Source organism: Camelus ferus, chromosome 11, assembly GCF_009834535.1.
Source record: "Camelus ferus isolate YT-003-E chromosome 11, BCGSAC_Cfer_1.0, whole genome shotgun sequence".
Taxonomy (NCBI): Eukaryota; Metazoa; Chordata; class Mammalia; order Artiodactyla; family Camelidae; genus Camelus; species Camelus ferus.
The window spans coordinates 31,583,519-31,602,851 of record NC_045706.1 but is presented as its reverse complement, the minus strand read 5'-3'; the positions used below and the strand labels follow the sequence as shown (position 1 = coordinate 31,602,851).

Below are 19,333 nucleotides of genomic sequence, written 5' to 3'. Positions count from 1 at the left end.
AAAAGGACCCATCGCTGTGAAGACTGGTGGTGGAGGGTGCAAACAGAACAGCTCAAATGAAGATCTTAAAGCAGAAGGGAAAAGCCTTTAGAGCAGAAGTTGGCAAAAGTTTTCTGTAAAAGAGCCACACAGTAAACATTTTAGGCTTGCAAATCACAGGTCTCTTGTTGCAGATTTGTTTTTGTCCCTATTGTAGTAGTTGTTTTACAATCCTTTAAAAATGTAAAAACCCTCCTTACTTCACCAGCAGTTTAAAAATAGGCCTCTGGCAAAATTTGGCCCCTCTTGGTTTTCTGATCCCTGCTTCAGAGGAACATCCAAGCGAGAGAGCAAGTAAACAAAGAGAAAGCGGTACCAGACGAGGTCTGAAAGGTAGGCAGGAGCCATTTGGCACGACGCCTTTTAGGCTAAATTAAGATTTTGGATTTTTTTCCTAAGTGTGATGGGAATCCCCTGGAGGGTATTAAGCAGGGAAATGACGTGATCTAATTTATGCTTTAAAAAGGCCACCGTGGTTGTGTGTGTGAAGAACAGACTGGGGTGAGCGTAAGAGTGGAAACAGAGATAGCTGACTAGGAGGCTAGCTACTTACTGTATCATCCAGACGAGGACGAGGGTGGTGGTGTTAGAGACAGAAAGAATTGAACACAAGGTGAACTAAATACCCTCAGTGAAAGCTATACGTATCATTGATAAACAAAAACATGGAAGGAGTCTTGAAATTTTACTTTAAAAATCAGAAAAACAGTAATAAAGAGCATGATTAATAGAAAAATCTTGGTTATTCAAAATTTTAGCAGTATTTTGACATGTATGATTTGTAGATACTTAACTTTCAGGGAGATCATCACTTAACTTTCAGGGAGATCATCTTTTCCTCTCTCTTCCTCGTGAAATGATTCAATTTCTCCTCTGGTTCCTGATAGTCATTACTTGCCCCATTTCACCTAAATGCATTACGAAGTATACCTAGAATGTTCCTCTCATTTCAGAGTGCACTGCAGTCAACCAAAAAAGCAAAACTGTTTGCTCTTTTAAAATCTGAGAAACTTCCAACTTTCCTTGGCAACACCCCCTTCCCTCTCAAAGTTTTCACCATGAGGAAGTTGTAAATGTAGGTGGTTCTCACACTACCCAAACTCATTTTCTTGTTCTTTCTTTGATAAAAATAAAGCTGAGCTTTTGAAAATTCATCAGGCTATACATTTAATTTGGGTACTTTTTTGGTACATAAGGGGAAGAAAACAAAAACAAAATCCAGACACACACACAAAGAGGTTCCAATGATGGCAACCTTTAGAGAGTAGGCAGATTAGATAGTGTTGTAAGGTAGGTTCCTTGGTTCCTTGGAGACCAAGTTTTTCATGCAAGTGATTTTTTTGAGGCATATACATCAGCAATGAAATGAGGAAGGCCAGAATAGTGAGAGGGAGACACTGACCCCTCAAAGTGGTTGCAACTCAGTCAATAATTGTGATAGCTGTGGTGGTGGTCCCTCAGACTTGTCCTCAAGTGGGGCAAGGAAGCTGGGTCATTGCATCTTAAATCAGCCAGTCACTGGCTGTGAGTTCCTGGCAGCATAGCCCAAAGATAGGCAATGCCCAGAAAGGACAAAGCTTTGCACCACCAGGAACTAAAATTCCCAGTAGCTGAGGAATGAGTACATTACTCATGAAGAGGACTGGAGCACCGCAGAATCCACGACAGAGACACTCAGAGATTCTCATAGTTATTTTTATCATTTAATATTTATTGAGGCACACAGTATTTTACCATGGGTATATAGTATTTGTATTAAAATACTCTAGTAATTTTTATTCTACCAAAAATACTGATTAGCATGCCGATTAGTATTTACCACATTATATAGTATTTTACCAGGGACATTTAGCATTTTTATTAAAAATAAACAGACTTTATGTCCAAATGTTTAGAAACATACTTTTAAAAAATACTGCTGGAAAAGTGACTCAAGTGCCATTTCAGCTGTGTACCTTTCTGCAGCTGATGATTAACCCTGAATCATTTTTTACCTTTCTCTTCCTTTATCGAGTCCTATGGCTCCTTCTGTGATAAGACTCCTCCATCTATCCTTTTCTGTCACTGCCACCAATTCTGGCCCCCACTTCATCTCCTCAAACTTAAAACATCTCCTGTGTCCAGTTTCATACAAGTTGGTTTTGTTTTTATTTGGGGGGAGTGCTCCATTGCATGACTTGCACTAATTACTCAAATAGTCATTGAGAATCTGTGCAAGGTACTAAGACAATAACATCGAGCAAGAAGACATGATCCCTCCAACCCTTAAGACCATTTATTTCTAGTGAGTGAGAGACACTTTAAATAGTAAATTCCACGATAAGTAATTTCATGGTAGTTGTGATAAAAATTCTATGGAAAAGTACCAGATGTTATCAAACCATATAATGTTGGGACCTGGATTAAGGAGGCCACCGAGTGGATTTCCAAAGTAAGTCAGATGAGCCTTAAAGAATAAAAGGATAAAGTTCAAAGGAAGTAGGTTCCATTCAAAGAGAACATCATGCTTCTTCCTGCCTTCAGGCTCTGAAGAGGAGACATGGTATATTCAAGGAACTAAAGAAGAAAGCCAGTAGCTAGTATGCTAGAGCTCAGGATTCAGTTGGGAAGCTGAGGGAGGGAGTAAAGTAAGTTTGTAAGCAAGGGCAATACAAAAGCCATTAGAAGTAGGGTTTTATTTTACTTTTTAAAAAAACTTTTCATTGTGAAGTAATTTCAGAAGTACAAAAATGTTACAAAAAATAATTTCTCTATCCTTTTCACCCGCATTTCACCCACTAACATCTTGAATGACTGCAGCATAATTGTCAAAAACAGAAAATTAATATTGATTCAATACTATTTTCTAATTTACAGAGCTTGTTTTACCAATGGCCCACTAATGTCCCACACATTGCATTTAGATGCCATGTCTTCTTAGTCTCCTTTAATATGGGACAGTTCCTCAGCCTTTGTCTTTCATGACCTTGACACTTGCGAAGAGCATTGGCTAGTTATTTGGTAGAATGGCCCTCAATTTTGGTGTCTCTGATGTTTCCTCATGATCAGATTCAGGTCACACACTTTTGGCAATAATAATACACAGAAGTCATGCTGTGTCCAAGACAGTGCATCATGTCAGAAGGAACATGATGGGGATTTGTCCCACTGTGGTGAAGATAACTTTGATCACGTGATTAAGGTACTGTCTGCCAGGTTTCTCCAATGTAAAGCTCCTCTTTTTCCCTTTTTACTTAAATGTCTTTGGGAAGATACTTCCTGACTATATGAATATCCTGTTTATCAACATACTTTCACCCACTAATTTTAGCATCCATTAATGATGCTTGCCTACATCAATTAGTCCTGTGGTGTTCATCAACCCTTCTAATTAGGTGGAATGCTCCTGTAAGAGTTTTTCCTTCTCCTCTGATTTACTAATGTATTTTTATAAGCACAGACTCATGGATTCATATTTTATTCTATGGGTTATTATTCATTATTATTACTTATCATGTTACTCAAAATATCCCTGACTTAGCCATTAGGATCCCTTCAAGTTGACTTCTAGGTCCTTTTGACATAGTCCCATCGTTTTTTTGTTTGTTTTTTTTTTAGCACATTCCTACTTCCTGGCACTGCAGATGTTCCAGGCCCATGTACTTTTCATACCAGTCTAGAATTAGCAATTCCTCCAAAAAGCCCTGGCTCCCTTTACTGGAAATAGCACTAGGTATACTCATGGGTTCTGGGGTATAACTGCTTTAGGCCCTCTCAGCAGACAGAGCTAAAAGCATACGTATGCACACATCTGTTTGGGTTTACCTATATATCTGTATCTATAAAACCATGAGTTTGTATTCATACTTCTAATTCCCATGAAACATCCCACCTTAGAAATCTCTCTCTTTTTAATTCACTAAATATTTACTGAACACCCTCCAAGGGCCATGCTCTGTGCAAGGCACTGGGGTTACAATAGTGAACAAAACAAGTATGGTCCTGTCCTGTCCTCATGAAGCTTAGATTCTAAAAGGTGTAATTTATGGATTATTCCTCTTCTCTCCAAATTGCTAAGTGTATGCTTTCTACTGGCTCCTTCTCACCAGGATTTAAAGAGGCCACAGAAGGATTTTAAGCAGGTAACATGGTAAGTTCCACAGTTCTTAACAAGTCACTCTATTAGGGAATCAAAGGAAAAAAGAGTAGACTGGAGAGGCCAATTGTCAAATCAGTTGATCGGGGATGAAAGCAAATGTGGGGAGACCAATTATGAGACTAGTAAGTGGTCCCAGCTAAGAGATGACAGTCAACCGGACTGGGGTGAAAGCAGGGGGAATAGAAACAAGTACGTGGATTTGAGAGATATTTAGGAGATAAATGGATCACACTTGGTGATTGACTTAAGGGCAGGGGGATGAAGGAGAAAGACGACTTAAGGAAGATTCCTAGGTTTCAGGGAGTGTGTGCATGTATATTGGCTCAGATTTCCATATACTGTAAATATATGACTACTTGTCTCTTCTATTAAATAGTAAACAACCTGATGACAAGAACAGTGTAACAATGTATTATTCGCATCTTTGTATCCCCAATATCATCCACAGTGTCTGGTACATAGGTGGAGTTCAAGAAACGATGCTGAATAAATAAATAAATCTTCCTCAGACTTAACCAAGTTGAGATTTCAGCTGCAGGGTCTTGAACCATAATACCTTCATAAAGGCCTAAAACTCTCTAAGAAGAAGGAAACTACTTACGCTGAATATCTATTCTCCCAAAAGAGTATATCCTGATTTTTTAGTTTATTATGCACACTTTCTCTTCTAACATTAATTCATTGTACCCAAGAGATGACACCCAGAAGCTATAAAACAGAGATAAACATTTGACTATAAAAATGAAATCTCACTTCACACCTATCAGATCACCAAAAATTAATGCCTTTTAACTGCCTATACCTGGCAGGGGGTGAGGGTAAGAGGAGGACGGCTGTTTCCTCACCTCTCGAATGGAGCTAAAGTGATTAGGTAAGATGTTTCTAGACCCAACTCTAGGCATTTAGTAAAGACTGACACTCAGCCTTACTCTTTATACATCCATATACTTCTTCAAGTCCCAATTCAAACCACTCCTCCACTAGGAAGCCTGCCCAGATCACTCCCATATGCAACAATTTCATTTCCCATCTCTGAGCAATTAGGCAACTTATCTGTAAAATTCTTCAACAATTAGTCATGGGTAGTCCTGTGAATGCTCTTGCAATAAATCACTTTCTTTTTTACTTGTTAGTTAACTATCCACATATTCATACACTGTTATCCAGTGAAGTCAGATATACCTGGATTCAAATGTCAGCTATGCAACTTACTTGCTATGACTTCATTTTTCCAATGTTCAGTATTCTCATCTACGATATGGGAGACACAGCCATCTATTTGATAAGGTCATTGTCAGGATTGGAAATAATGTGTGTAAAGGGCCCGGCACATGCCACATATTGGTGTTCAGTAAGTAGATGCCAACAAGTGCCCATTGAAGGCATTTGTCATATCTTTTTCAAATTTCAATCCCCTCCCAGACACCGCACTTCATAGAGTGCCTCACATGTGGCTGCTACTTGATATTTTATTTACTGATATTCCACCTTGTCCAGAAAGGACCTAAGGCAGCCAAGTGTTCAGCAAATATTTGTTGAATGATTACAGGCCACACTTTCCAGTCAGATTTTGTTTCTTTCTTCCTGCTTTTCCATAATAAGCAAAACACAATAATGTGACTTTTTAAAAGCCTTTAATCATCCTCCACTTGTACCAAGTATTTCTTTTCTTTTTAAATTTAACTAAAAATTTTTAACTCTAAAATACATGCTCGTGGCGAAAATGAAATCATAAGGGAATAAAATGAAAATATCTCCCCATATTTAGTCTCATCATCCAAAGTACTATACATTTTTTTAATTCCTATGTATATCTCAAAAAAAAATCTCCTTACATACACATGCTAAGTTAAAAAAAATGGGATAATACTATAGATACTATCTACTCCCTGCTTTTCTTCACTTAACATATAGGTAGTATTTATTGGTTTTGGTGTTTGGCAACTGTTCAACCTTCTTTAAGTTATTACCTAAAGGTTTGCCCTGATTTAGCATCATAAGAATAAAAATGCCACAAGACTATTTTTGTCTCTTTTGCTCTCCTTTATCCCCAGCACCTAAATAGCACCTGGATCATAACTGTAGTCAGTATGTGCTCTCTAATTAATGTACTACCTTTTGACAAATTGCCTTCATTCAAGGTGTATTGCCCTCCCTTAACCAAGTGGCAAGGAAGATTGATTAGATGCTCCCTCCCTAGATATCGAACTGTGAGCAGAATACAAACAGTTGGAGTTTATCTGTTCCTGTGCTGAACCCATATGATAGCATGGAATGTTCCTGCAACAAGATTCTCTGTGGTGGCTGCTACTCTGCCTTACTTTCAATCCTGTGAGCTCACCCATATCCTTCCAATAAGTTTCCTTTTGCTTTAGTTTATCAACCTCAGCACTACTGGCTATCTTGGGCTACATAATTCTTTGTTGTGAGGGGCTGGTCTGTGCCTTATAGTATGCTTAGCAGCATCCCTGGTCTCAACCCACCAGATGCAAACAGCATCCCTAGTGTAACAATCAAAAAAGTCTCCAGACATTAACAAATGTCCCCCAGGGAGAATGAATTAGCTAGAGTTGATTCCTGTGGAACAAAAATATCCTAACTGTAGATGGCTACTACATCTTGGGCAACTCTTCACAATAGCCTAAACAGAAATATCTCATTTGTTTCAATGGCTCAGCTATATAATACGGTTATATTGATACATCCTAAGTTATTAAATCAGTCAACTAATAATGGATTTTAAGGTTTTATCTGGTTTTATTTTAAATAACAGCTTTACAGAGGTATAAGTCAAACACTAAAAATTCACCCATTTGAAGCATACACTTCAGTGACTTTTAGTATATTCCTAGTTGCACATCATCACTACGGTCAATTTTAGAATACTTCTATCATCTCAAAAAGAAACCCCTGCATACCTTAGTTGTCACTCCTCAAAACTCCATTTCCCCCAACCCTGGGCAACCACTAATCTACTTTCTGTCTGTAGACTCACCTATTCTGAACACGTCATATAAATAGAATATGTTCTCTTTTGGACTGGCTTATTTCACTTAGTACAATGTTTTCAAGGTTCATCCATGCTGCAGCATTTATCAGTACTTCATTCCTTTTCGTTGTTGAATAATACTCCATTGTATGGATGTATCAAATTTCATCCATCAACCTATGAACATTTGGGTTGCTCCACTTTGGGCTGTTATGAATAATGTTGCTATGAATATTCATGTATAAATGTTTGTGTAGGCATATGTTTTCATTTCTCTTGGGTACATACCTGGGGGTAGAACTGCTGGGTTGCATGGAGACTTTATGTTTAACATTTTGAGGAAGTGCCAGACTGTTTTCTAAAACAGCTGCACCATTTTACCTTCCCAACAGCAGTGTACTAGAACTCCAACTTCTTCACATTCTCACCAGTGTTTATTATTATTCCCCTTTTTTTCATTATTGCCATCCTAGAGAGAGTGAAGTGGTATTTCATCATAGTTTCAATTTGCATTTCTCTGATGGCTAATGTTGGTGAGCATCTCTTCAGGTGCTTACCGGCCATTTGCATATCTCTGGAGAAATGTCTATTCAGATCCTTTGTCCATTTTTTAATTGGGTTATTTGCCTTTCTATTACTGAGTTGCAACAAATCTTTATATATTACAGGTACAAAGCCCTTTTCAGATATATGATTTCCCAAAATTTTCTCCCATCTGTGAGATGTCTTTTCACTTTCTTAATAGCACAAAAGTTTAACACTTTCATGTCAGTCTTTCAGGTAAAATCGTGTGCCATGAGCAGCCAGCTCAGCCTGCATCTTAATCATGTAAGTGTTTTCTTCTGAGACAACTATCATACTTTGGATGCAGCAGAAATGTACATGCTTCCCATTTCATCACACAGAATATTAAAAACATGCATATCCAAGGGTCAAGATTTAATATAGGAATACTTTTTTACTGCATAATCAAGGACATTCCTAAGTGAACTTTTGTTTTGACTCCATGTGTGTGATGGTACAGACTATATATTGGGTGTCAGAGCCCTTAATGGTGCTAACATATAAGCAGTTTCATCTACCACTGCTTGTGCTATCAGTGTAAATGTCAATGCAGTGAAAAAGGCACATAATGTTTTAGTATTATAATAAAAATAGCCTTGACCTCATATACCCCCTGGAAAGGTTCCCAGGGAGCCCTAGGGGCCTGCTAGAACACCTTTTGAGAACTACTGCTCTATGACATCCATGTTTATTTAAAAAGGAAAATAATTTTATATATATATATATATACATATATATATATACACACACACACACACACACACACATTTTCTCATAAAATGGATACTCCTGGAACAAGATATGAGAAGGAAGACATGGCATATTATCCTGTGATTTTTTACCCCCCCCTTGATGCACATTGCATATCCCAGGGACACCAAACCCCGAGAGAGGAATTTAAGCAAGGATAATGAAAAGTAATGGGTCTTCCACAATATTTATGAGGAGGAAGAGAAGGCAAATTAGTGAATGATGACATTTTTGTAAAATTATTTACCCTTTGTAAATATCTATTCCATTACAGTGGATATAAGCTGTTAGAATTCTATTCTGAGTAGCAAATGAAGATAAATCGACAGGTTTTACCCTGTCCTCTGTAAGTGGCCAGTAAAGCTTCTGTCCAGAATTAAAAAGTAAATTCAAAGTAATCCTATAAATGCTAAGCCAGTAAAACATATTCTGAGGACCAACATCTTCTCATAAAAGAGGCCCAAGAACATCTTCTACTTGAGAACTACTTAGCCTATCTAAGGATCTTCAAGAACTTACAGCTGTGTTAAAGCAAACTTCTGAAATAGTAACAGAGCATGGCTAAGTTACTGAGATGTAGCCCAGCACTAACTTCTCTTTGTCCCCAACCTACCCTGCATACCACTGCAAGATTAATCCCCCTAAATCACTCTCACCCTGACTCAAAACTTTTAGTAATAATTAAGAGCTAACACCAGTGGAGCCGTTAACCATGTGCCCAGCATTTTCCTGAACAATTTAAATGAATTTTCTCACTTAATCCTTCCAGTAACCCAGTGAGGTAGGTTCTGTAATTCTCCCCCTGGAGATGTGGAAACTTGAGCTTAAAAAGACTCAGTAACCTGCCCAAAATTGCTGAGCCTCTAAGTGACAATGCTGAGACTCAAACATAGGCTTGAGCTGAAGCTTTCAACCACTGCAAGTATTTCTGCAGAGATACCACTGGTCTAATAGTCACCTAGGGAACTTGTTTTTAAAAAATTGCTAATTGGACACAACTACAAGGCACATGGATCAGAATTTCTGGGGAAATTCTCTGACACACAGCAGGTTTGGGAACCACTACAAGTTAACTGTCCATTTTCTACAGAATGGAATCAATTTCTTTTGCCCAAACTCCTCCCAACAGGATTCTCGGATAACGGCAAAATTCCTTACTTTGGCCTACAGAGCACTTCACAGTCTGTCACTTGATTGACCTTTTTGGTCCCATCTTACCCCAAGTCCCCTCTTTGTATGGTTTTGTCCTCGTCCATCAGCCAGGGCTTTCCTTCACAGGGTACTGGCAGGTGCTGTTCTTTGGCTGGGGGTGCTCTTCCCTCCTCCCTTTGTCCAATTAACTCCTGCTCAGCATAATGGACACTGCCTGAGAGGAACTTTTCTGACCTCCCTGTCTAGGTAAAAAAGGAACTTTTCTGACCTCCCTGTCTAGGTAAAAACCCTAGCTATTATCTCTCACAACACTATGTACTACATTTGCAACCTAAAAATATATTTATGTGATTATCTCTCTTTCCCACTATAAACGGTAAACTCCACAGAGGTAGGGACGGTGCCTTTTTTTGCTCCTTATTGTATCCCCCGTGCCCAGCTTAGTGCCTGTCACATAAACATTATTCAAGAAATACTTGTTGAAAGAATTAATAGCTTCAAGTCCATTTATTCCCTACTTAACCAATCAACCATATTTCTCCCTTTTACTCAACAGAGACCATTCCAACTACAGAGGTTAACTCCCCTCTCTCCTTTTTTTTGTTCTTATCCTGACCCAAGACCATTTTCCACCTCTTTACGTATGTAATTCCTCCTATTGCTGCAAGGGAGAACCTAAATTTCCCCTGATCTCACAAAGTTCTCTTTATCACACCAGCCCATAACAGTCTCATCTAAATTTCTACATCACTTTGTATTTCTGTTATTCATTTGGCACTTCATCATATGCTGTCATTGTAACATTATGTAGTATTTCATACGGAAGTGCCTTTTTTTTTTTTTTTTTAACTATAAGCTTTGTTAGGTAGCTTGTATATTCTCTTATTTTGGGGGGTAAGTAATTAGGTTGGTTGGTTTGTTTTTAAAGGAGATACTGGAGATTGAACCCAGGACCTCATGCATGCTAAGCATGCACTCTACCACTGAGCTATACCCTCCCCAGCTTGTATGTTCTGAAAAAGGTAGTTATTGTTTAATTTGAGACAAGTACCCAGGCACATCATAAATCCTCTGGAAATGTCTGCTGAATAAATTAATGAAGAACTTTCTGTGGCCTGCAGTATGGACTCTGCCTGCGGTTTATCACCAAATTTGGCAATTGACAATTCTCCTTGGAGGGCACCTGGCTATTTCATATTATCTCTATGGACTACCTCCAGGGCCCCCTTTGGCAGACAGTTCAAAACAAGTGTCATGGGAGAATATTAAAGAAATGCACTATTTTAAATTTCCTAACATATTTAGAACAGTTCCATACTCAGAAATTTCTAAATCCATTACAAAGTTACTAACAAATTCCGTAACTCTTTAGGATACTCTACATTGTCAATCCTGATTCTCGTCCTCTGAGGTTGGAAGAATCCTTAAATATTTTCAACAGATTAATTTCTATTTCAAAATACATCACTGAGAAAAATATTTTTTTGGCTGTGGTCATGCTGTTACTCTCTTGACTAAATATCATTTACCATAAATCTTTAACCTGTGTAAAATGCAGAAGTGCATTTTAACTTTTTATTTGATGGAAGGGACTCAACTAAGATCGAATTGAGACTTTTCCCCTTCAAAGTGAGAAAGTGAATTATAATTCTAATTATTCTTAGTCTCATTTGAAAACATAAGAGCCAAGGAAAACAAAGCTGACAAACAATATTGAAATTCAAGGTATGTGTAGAATTATTTCAAATACAAACAATTAATTTATTTCATGAATTAATTTATCAGTCATGATTTTTGCCCATACTAATCAGGAAACAAAGTTTGATAATAAAGAATTATCAGTTATCTGTTTACCTGTTTCTCTTTAGATGTCCTTATGAACACTTTACATGGAGCTAATTATTTTTAATAGCTTTATTGAAATGGTAATTTATGTACTATAAAATTAACTCATATTAAGTATACATTCAGTTTTTTAAGTATCTTTACAGAACTGTGCCACCATCTCCAGAATCTAATTTTACCTCATTTTTTAAAATTTAGATATAATTCACAAAGTTGTATAACTAACATCACTCTAATTTTGGAACATTTTTTGTCACCCCAAAAAAGAAACCCCATACCCATTACAATCTTCCTCTATTTCTTCCTAAGCCCTCCAGCTGTAGACAACCACTAATCCACTTTCTGTCTCTATGAATTTATTCTTAACATTTAATGTAAATGGAATCATACAACATGTGGTTGTTGTGACAGGCTCCTTCAACTTAGCATAATGTTTTCAAGATTCATCCATACTGTCTCAGGTATCAGAACCTCACTCCTTGTTATCACCTAATAATAGTCCACTGTATGAATATACCACACTTGGTTTATCCATTCATCAGCTGATGGATATTTGGGTTGTTTCTATTTTTTGGCTGTTAGGAACAATGCTGCTAGGAATGTTGGCATACAAGTCTTTGTGCAGATGTATGTTTTTATTTCTCTTGGGTAGATACCAAGGAGTGGAATTACTAGGTCAGATGCTAATCACTTTTTTTTTCTGCTAATAACCCTTTAGATGAAAAGCAGAATTTTTTTTTCTATTTCAAAGGGTTTTTGACACAGCCAAGAAACAGAATTTTCATGAAAATGCTAATATAAATCCTTTAAAAAATAGTAAGACTAATCTGCACACAGCTTTGCTATCTACAGAAGCATATAATACTTTCCAATTTGGGGTTCACATAGAAATTCTAAGACGAGGTGAGAACTCCTTTTAGTGCAAATCATAGAACTAAATGGAGCTTGCACTAGTCAATATGCTAGGATCAAATTCTATTTTTTGAGCAGGATTTATAAATATATCCATCTCCTGTGGCTGACAATTGCTTAACAGATAAATACACTAAGGGAAGGCTTATGCAATAGGAGTAGCAAGCAGTACATAGGAATTTAAAATATCAAACACCCCCCTATCAGGGGCCTGCTTCTCATTTCATGAGAAAAAGGTGAAGGATTAATTATAATTAGTCATGAAAATTCCCAAAGCCTTTCATAAAAGCATCTTTCAGAAACTGGAGGCCAAATAAACTTCTGGTCACATGCTGTTTTTGTTTTTCTTCCTGGCAATGTACATTCTAGTGCAAATATATTCAGGAAGCAAACTTTAAACTGAAAATTAAGAGCTGATTGCAAAATTCTACGTTAATAAAAGAGCTTAAAAAACACATTTTAATTTACACAAAAATCAAACATCTTGCAGCAGAAATTAGGCATAATCAAGGGAAAACTACCAGACGTCCTACCAATCACAGCACTAGAGAACGCCACAGGTCGTCCAAAAGACGCATTCGCTTTAGCCAACAGCTCTTTCCTCCCGCCAAAGCTGTCCCTAGAGCGTCAGAGAATAACCCAACGAGAGATTTATGATTTTCCCCTTTTGATCTCACCCCCACCCTCCCCAACACATCCACCTGCTTAGAGGTGTCAAGGCAACTAGAAATGGTTAACAGTGACCAGCAGCAGAGACCGAGAAACAAACACCCCTGACAACCCACAGCTGAGTAAGCAAGAGCTGTTTATTCACGAACATGTTCCATTTGGAGACTATCGGCGAGCCCTTGAAAGCCCAGGCACATTTTAGAAGGTTCCTAGAGAGGGAGAGAATAATCTCTCCACCCCAACCCGCTTCCCCCTCCCACCCCGGCCAAACACACACTGAGAGGCTCGGGTGGGAACCATCTGGTGGAGGCAGCGCCTGCCCTCCCGACCCCTCGGGAATAACCGCACTCACTAGAGCATCCGACCCCTTGCGGGGGTTGTGTAACTCCCCAAAATGAGCTCAGACGCGGCAGAGGCTGCCTCCAGCGCCGAAGGCTTCAGCTGGAGCTTCTGCCACCCCCGCCCCCGCCACGGCCCGCCTGACGCCGCGGCTGGGACTGGGGACCCTGCCGAGACATGGCCCTTTAGCCCCCTCCCCTCACCTGGCTCGGTCCCACCTGAGCGCAAGAGCCGAGGAGAAAAGAAATAGGCAGGGAGGGCTGACCTTGATGCTACTGACAGTGGAGCGGCACATCCTGCTGCTTCCTGGAAAGCGGCCCGCAGGACATTTTTCCCCCTGGAGGAAGGAAACGGGAGGGCGCCGGCCGGGCGGCGGCGGGCGCGGCGGCGGGCGCGGCGGCGGTGGTCGGGGCGGGCTGTGCAGCCTCTAGCGGGGACGGTCCGAGGACTACATCTCCCAGGCTGCTCTGGGCCGCTTTGCGTCGTGACCCCGGCGCGCACGGAGGCGGTGACTCTTACCTCACAGAGGTAGCTCCTCCGCCGGCAGCAGCTCGGCGCCCGCGGTCCATGGACCGGAACCCTGGGCCGACGGGCAGGAACCCGGGCCGCGATCGCCGCCTCCCCGCCCCAGGCTCCTCCTCCTCGCTCCCCACCGCCTCTTCCGGACGCCCACGGAGGCTGGGTGGCGGGTTCGCGGCTACCGCCGGACTGAGGCCTACTCCGTCGCCTCTCAGTGCTATTGTCCCTGGGCCCGGCCCTGACCGGGCCCACCGGGGAGGCGAGTGCTCCGGCTCCGCGGAAGATGCCGGACCAAGCCCTACAGCAGATGCTGGACAGGTACGGGTGGCCTTGGGGGAGGACGAGCCGCGGACCCTCGCCTCCGGCCCTGTCCGCGCCCGACCTCAGGGATCTTCCGAAGCCGACCCCCGCGTGCCGGGAGGAGTTCCACGGCCTAGGGGCCGGGTGCGGGGCAGAAAGTTTGCAGTCCGTTCTTGGTGGAGGGCAGAGCGGGCGGCCCGGGTGCGTAGACTTAAAGCGAAACTAAGTTAAGGAGTGGCGTATAGTTTTGCTGGAACGACGTTGCGAAGTACGAGGGGCTCATGTTAACCCACAGTCAGTTTCTTTTTGTTACTCTCCTCCTCCCCTCCCCCTCAAACTATGTTGTAACGTGTTTGTCAGCGATGTCAGTGGCAAGAAGAATCAGACCGTCTTTCTGGGAAATGATCCTTCTCCAATTTTAACACTTTTTCCAAAAACCAAGGATAGACATTCTTCTGGAAAGCTTCATAGATTGACTTCACTCCTTTTTCCCCATCCCATCCCCACCCCAAACTGTAAGGTCAAGGGTATCCGCAAGGGACTTGACCAGAGTAGAGGTTATGGAAAACAGCCTCGAGTCCAACCTTGAACTCTTAGCGTATTTCACCATTCGTTGAGTTCACTAAGAAAGCTTTATCTTGTAGTGGGGCCAGTTGTGCATTCCTGGGGGGCTCCAGTGGGTAAAACTCTGTGAAATCGGCTGCACCGCCCTCTACTGTTCGAATTCAGATTCATGGGTTCTACCATGAGTTTTTTGAAGACCCTTAATCCACATTTTCCCCTAAACCAGGCCTTAACTTCCTGGCATAGCCATGCTACAGGCTAATGCATAGTGTTTGGTTGCCTACAACTCTTGATAGACCACTTGCCACTCTGTTCAGCAGGTGAGACAGCTCTCTGTACTGAGAAAAGGTCCAACTGTAAGGTGTTAAATGAAAGGCCTCCCTTAAATGAGATTATACCCAGTTCAGTGCAGTTTGGATCTGCCCCACCCAGAACACGTGTCCTCCCAGAGCGACAGGCATTTCCTTTAGGGCTTGAAATTTTGAGACATCTAAGTTGATAAGAAAGCATGTTACTGAATTCTTTCAATTGGGGTGACCCAGTGATTAATCTAGCCCTTGTTTAAGGAGAGCATTCAGGTCAGGTTGTATTGACTACCCACCCTCTTTTTATGTAAGCAGTTTAACAAGCTCCTAGAAGGCAGAAACTTACCATTTATCTTGAATCCTACAACAGAGCCTGGTACTTAGGAAGTTATCAGTAAATACTTGTTTCGTGACAAATGCATGAACTTTTTTGTCATTTTCCCCAGTTCTCTAGGGGTCTGATAATTTACCATACTGGCAAATTACATAGGACTACTGAAATACGCCCATCTCCTGCCACTGCCAATTCCAATCAAATGAGACCCTATTCTGGTACAGGGTATTTTATAATTTTTTTTTTTCCTTCGGAGGGCCTGCTGCTTCCATTTTTAGGTAGGTGACTTTTAGAAAAGTTTGTGTCCAAAAGCTGATATGGCTTTCAGACACTCTTTGAAGATTTCCATAAAAGTAAAAAATCCAAGGAGTGCTAGTGAGGCGTTTAAAATGTCTCAACAGAAACTTGAAAATTCTGGTTGCATTTACTGAAGCAGGTGACTATAATACTGGCTTCCCTCATCTTCTGTATCTTTTTGACATACCTCAAGGTAGATTCTTAAGATGACATTCAAAGATTTTTTTTTTAATTTTTGATTATTTTTTTAATGAAGGTACTGGGGGTTGAACCCAGGACCTCAACATGCTAAGTATACTTTCTACCACTGATCTATACCCCCAGTTCCTCAAAGATCTTTATTATCTGAGTCGGTATTTTGCAACCTGGCTTCATGTTAGAATCACCTGGGGTATAGATGGATGCCTGGCTCTGCCCAAGACCAGTTAGTTCACAAATTTCTGAAGAATGGGGCCTGAGCATGTATATTTTCAGAGGCTTTCCACATGTTTGTTGTCGTTGAAAACCACTATAAACCCTAAGGGATTATTTCATGAGAAGAGATAGTATGGGTTCATAAGAAAAGCTTGGCAGAAATCTTGAAATTCTCATTTTGCACTTACTAGCTTTGTGACTTTGGACTTAAATTCTGAGTCTCTACATCTTCATTTATAAAATGATAACGTCCTACCTCACAGGACCACAGCAGATGAGAACACAAGTAAGTACTTCGTAAAACAGTAAAATACTATTCAGATGTTAGGCACACAGATGGTACTTGAGATTATAGTGTAACCAACCAGAGTAGCAATCCCCGCCCCATGCCCATCTCCATATTTACTATCATCTTAATCTAGGTGGGCCCTACCTGCAAGCTGAACAGTAAGATACTTGATAGGTTCATTTGAGGGATACTGACAGGCCCAACAGACTAAAATATGTCAACCTATTAGGACCCAGAATTCTTGCCATGAATTTGGCTTCCCCCACAAGCTTGGTCTCTGGCAATTTTTGAGGGAGAGAATTTAGCTCAGAATCTTGCCCATATGTTGATTTCTTCAGTGCAAGTTTTATCCTTGAGAAGAGTAAGGAAATGTGTATAACACACATTGTTCTTTTGCTTCTAGGCTAAAATTAGGCATTTTATAGTGCTTACTAAACATTTGTATTCATTGAGTTGATTTATTAAATATTGATGCCTGCATTTGCCCGGTACCATTCTGGGCCCTTGGTATTTGTGGTAGTGAGCTTAACCAAAAATGCTTATATGGAGCTTAAATTTTAGTGAGATTTGTGTTCCATAAATTGTTACATAAAATGAAGATTATGTTTCTATAACATGAATGGTATGTTCAGTTTATATATTTAGTCTTTCAGGGGTTTTTAATTAATAGTTACTTACTAATAGCTGAAATTGAATTGCCTTGTCCTTTGTGAATAACTAAATTTAGTTTAGCAGTTACTTATCTGGATAAATTTTATTACTCCAGTGTTTATAGGTGGAAAGAGTATACATAGGTATGTATTTTGATTGCCTTTCATTTTTATAACAAGCAGCTGCTTTATGTAAATTTATCGTTTGAACCTTTTAAATTGTTTGAGAGTAGTGGAAAAGGGGTGGCTTTCTAGTATCATGAATGATTTGGGGTCACACATCATTGCCCTGAAATTATAACCATTCATAAACTCAAAGTCTTTACATTAGGCTCTCTGAATCTTGGTCAGTTTCTCTTCCTTTCCTTCTTTGCCAGACTTTTTAAAGAAATCTGTTGTATATTATTCTGTCACCATCTACTTTCTTGTTTTCTCTTTTATTTCTAAAAATTAGAATTAAATGTATAGAGAATACAAATAATATTATAACAAACTATAAGAATGGACCTCAGTTAAAGCCTGGTGAGAAATACTTCTGGAAATTTGACTTTTGTGTACCCTTCTCACAGCAAACATTCAGGAATCTGTTGAGGTTGTTTTGCATCACTTACTTGGCGCCTGGTGGGTAGACAAGGAACGTAACCAGTGTCCCCAGAACAGTCAGATGAGGAGAAAAGCAGGGAGAATAATCTGCTCCCCACCTGCCTCCTGCAGTGGCAAGGTGAATTAGAATCCTCACTCTAAGTGGTTATCACCACACATGTACATCCCTTTAGAGGTTGTAGAGTGTTCTGATAGGACTATGCTGTATTATCTTCTGATTTATATAAACATCTCATAGTTACCAATAAAGCACCTTCTCATTCTCTTTGTCAGTTGGCATCTTTTCCTCAATCACATTACTGTCCCATTTTGACGATTACAGAACAATACCTGGAATTTAAAAACATTAGCAATTAGTTATATTTCCTTCCATCTCTATGTAAAAAGTGGAAACATTACAGATAAAGTCCCCTTTGAACACTATCCCCAGTCCCATGTCTTCTCTCCATCCCCACTACACTATCATAAACAGGTTTATGTTCTTCCAGTCTTTGTTTAATGCATTTATATATACTATATATAATTCATAGTTCTGTTTTTTTCTGAAATTTAAATATATTAGTCTGCAACTTGCTTTTGAAAATATTGAGATCTGTGATACACAGCAATTAAAGAGAATATATATATAATCCATGGTATTAACATTCCACTCTTCTTTCTTAATCCATTCCCCTGTTCATGACATTTAGTTTTTTATTTTCTCATTCTCTCTTGTAATTTGACTTTCACTCACCTTTCTTGTCCTTAGCTCTCCTAAAGTATACTAAAAGTTACCAGTAATTTCTTAACTGGTAAACCTAATGACTTTTCTTCTTGGTCTTCACATCACTTGACATTTATGTCATGAAGATGAAAATGGTGACCACCACTCCCTAGCTTCTTGAAACTGTGTTCAGTTCTGTCACACTATTTGTCTTTTGCTTTTTCTCCCTTATGTATCACCTTACCTTTACTCCCTTCAGTCGTTTAAATACAGTTCAATCCTCAGGGTTTACCATTCTCTGAAAAGTATACCCACTTACTATCTCACCTTTATATGAGTGGCTCCCAGATGTATGTCTTTATTCCTGGCCTCTTTCCCACACTTTGGGTATACACAGTATTACTAGCGCCTTAACCTATCCAAAACTAAACTACCAACACTTCTCTGGCTTTTACTTACCGTGACTTCCCAATTTCTGGCCTTTACTAGATCCATTCTAGTCTATCAGCCATAACCTACATCTCTTTTTTTTCTTTCATTCTTTTTTGCTTCTTTTCCTCTAAATCCACTTGCTTATCAAATATTGTATATTCTTCTTTCTGACTTCAGTTTTTCTCTTCCATTTTGACTTACAGAGTGGTATTAGAATTGGCCAAGGCACAGTCATGTCATGTCCATGCTTTAAAACCTGCCAGTCTTTACATCACCTATAGGATAAGAACTAACCTTTCAAGACCCTAGTGAAGGGATTTAGCTCTATTGATATAATCCAGCCCCAACCTACTTTAACCATACTCTTCTGCACTCCACTTCATTGTTCTCTGAATATATCTTGTTCTTCATCTTCTTATTTTTGCTTTAGATTACTTCCTCTTTTTGACATCTGGCCAACTCTGACACATCTTTGGAATTCAGCTCAAGTATCACCTTGAAGCATTACACAGCTCCTTTAAACAGA

At 39.7% G+C, this 19,333-nt stretch overlaps 2 protein-coding genes across 6 annotated transcripts in view; one reads left to right on the top strand and one right to left on the bottom strand.

Moving 5' to 3' along the window:
* The window catches only part of CPEB3 (cytoplasmic polyadenylation element binding protein 3), a 164,519-nt gene extending 150,653 nt beyond the window's left edge, over positions 1–13,866 (bottom strand). For 2 of the 4 annotated variants that reach the window (XM_032491322.1, XM_032491324.1), the window contains exon 1: positions 13,663–13,865. The gene's annotated coding sequence lies outside the window, so the exon portion shown is untranslated. Of the gene's footprint in view, positions 1–13,600 lie in introns of all 4 variants that reach the window. The other 2 variants (XM_032491321.1, XM_032491323.1) reach the window with 2 other exon arrangements.
* A 193-nt stretch (positions 13,867–14,059) lies between these two features.
* The window catches only part of MARCHF5 (membrane associated ring-CH-type finger 5), a 42,541-nt gene continuing 37,267 nt past the window's right edge, over positions 14,060–19,333 (top strand). The window contains exon 1 of one of the 2 annotated variants that reach the window (XM_006183668.3): positions 14,060–14,234. In XM_006183668.3, coding sequence (XP_006183730.1) covers positions 14,200–14,234 — 35 coding nt within the window. In that variant the 5' untranslated portion in view covers positions 14,060–14,199. The remainder of the gene's footprint in view (positions 14,235–19,333) is intronic. The other variant, XM_014558353.2, reaches the window with a different exon arrangement.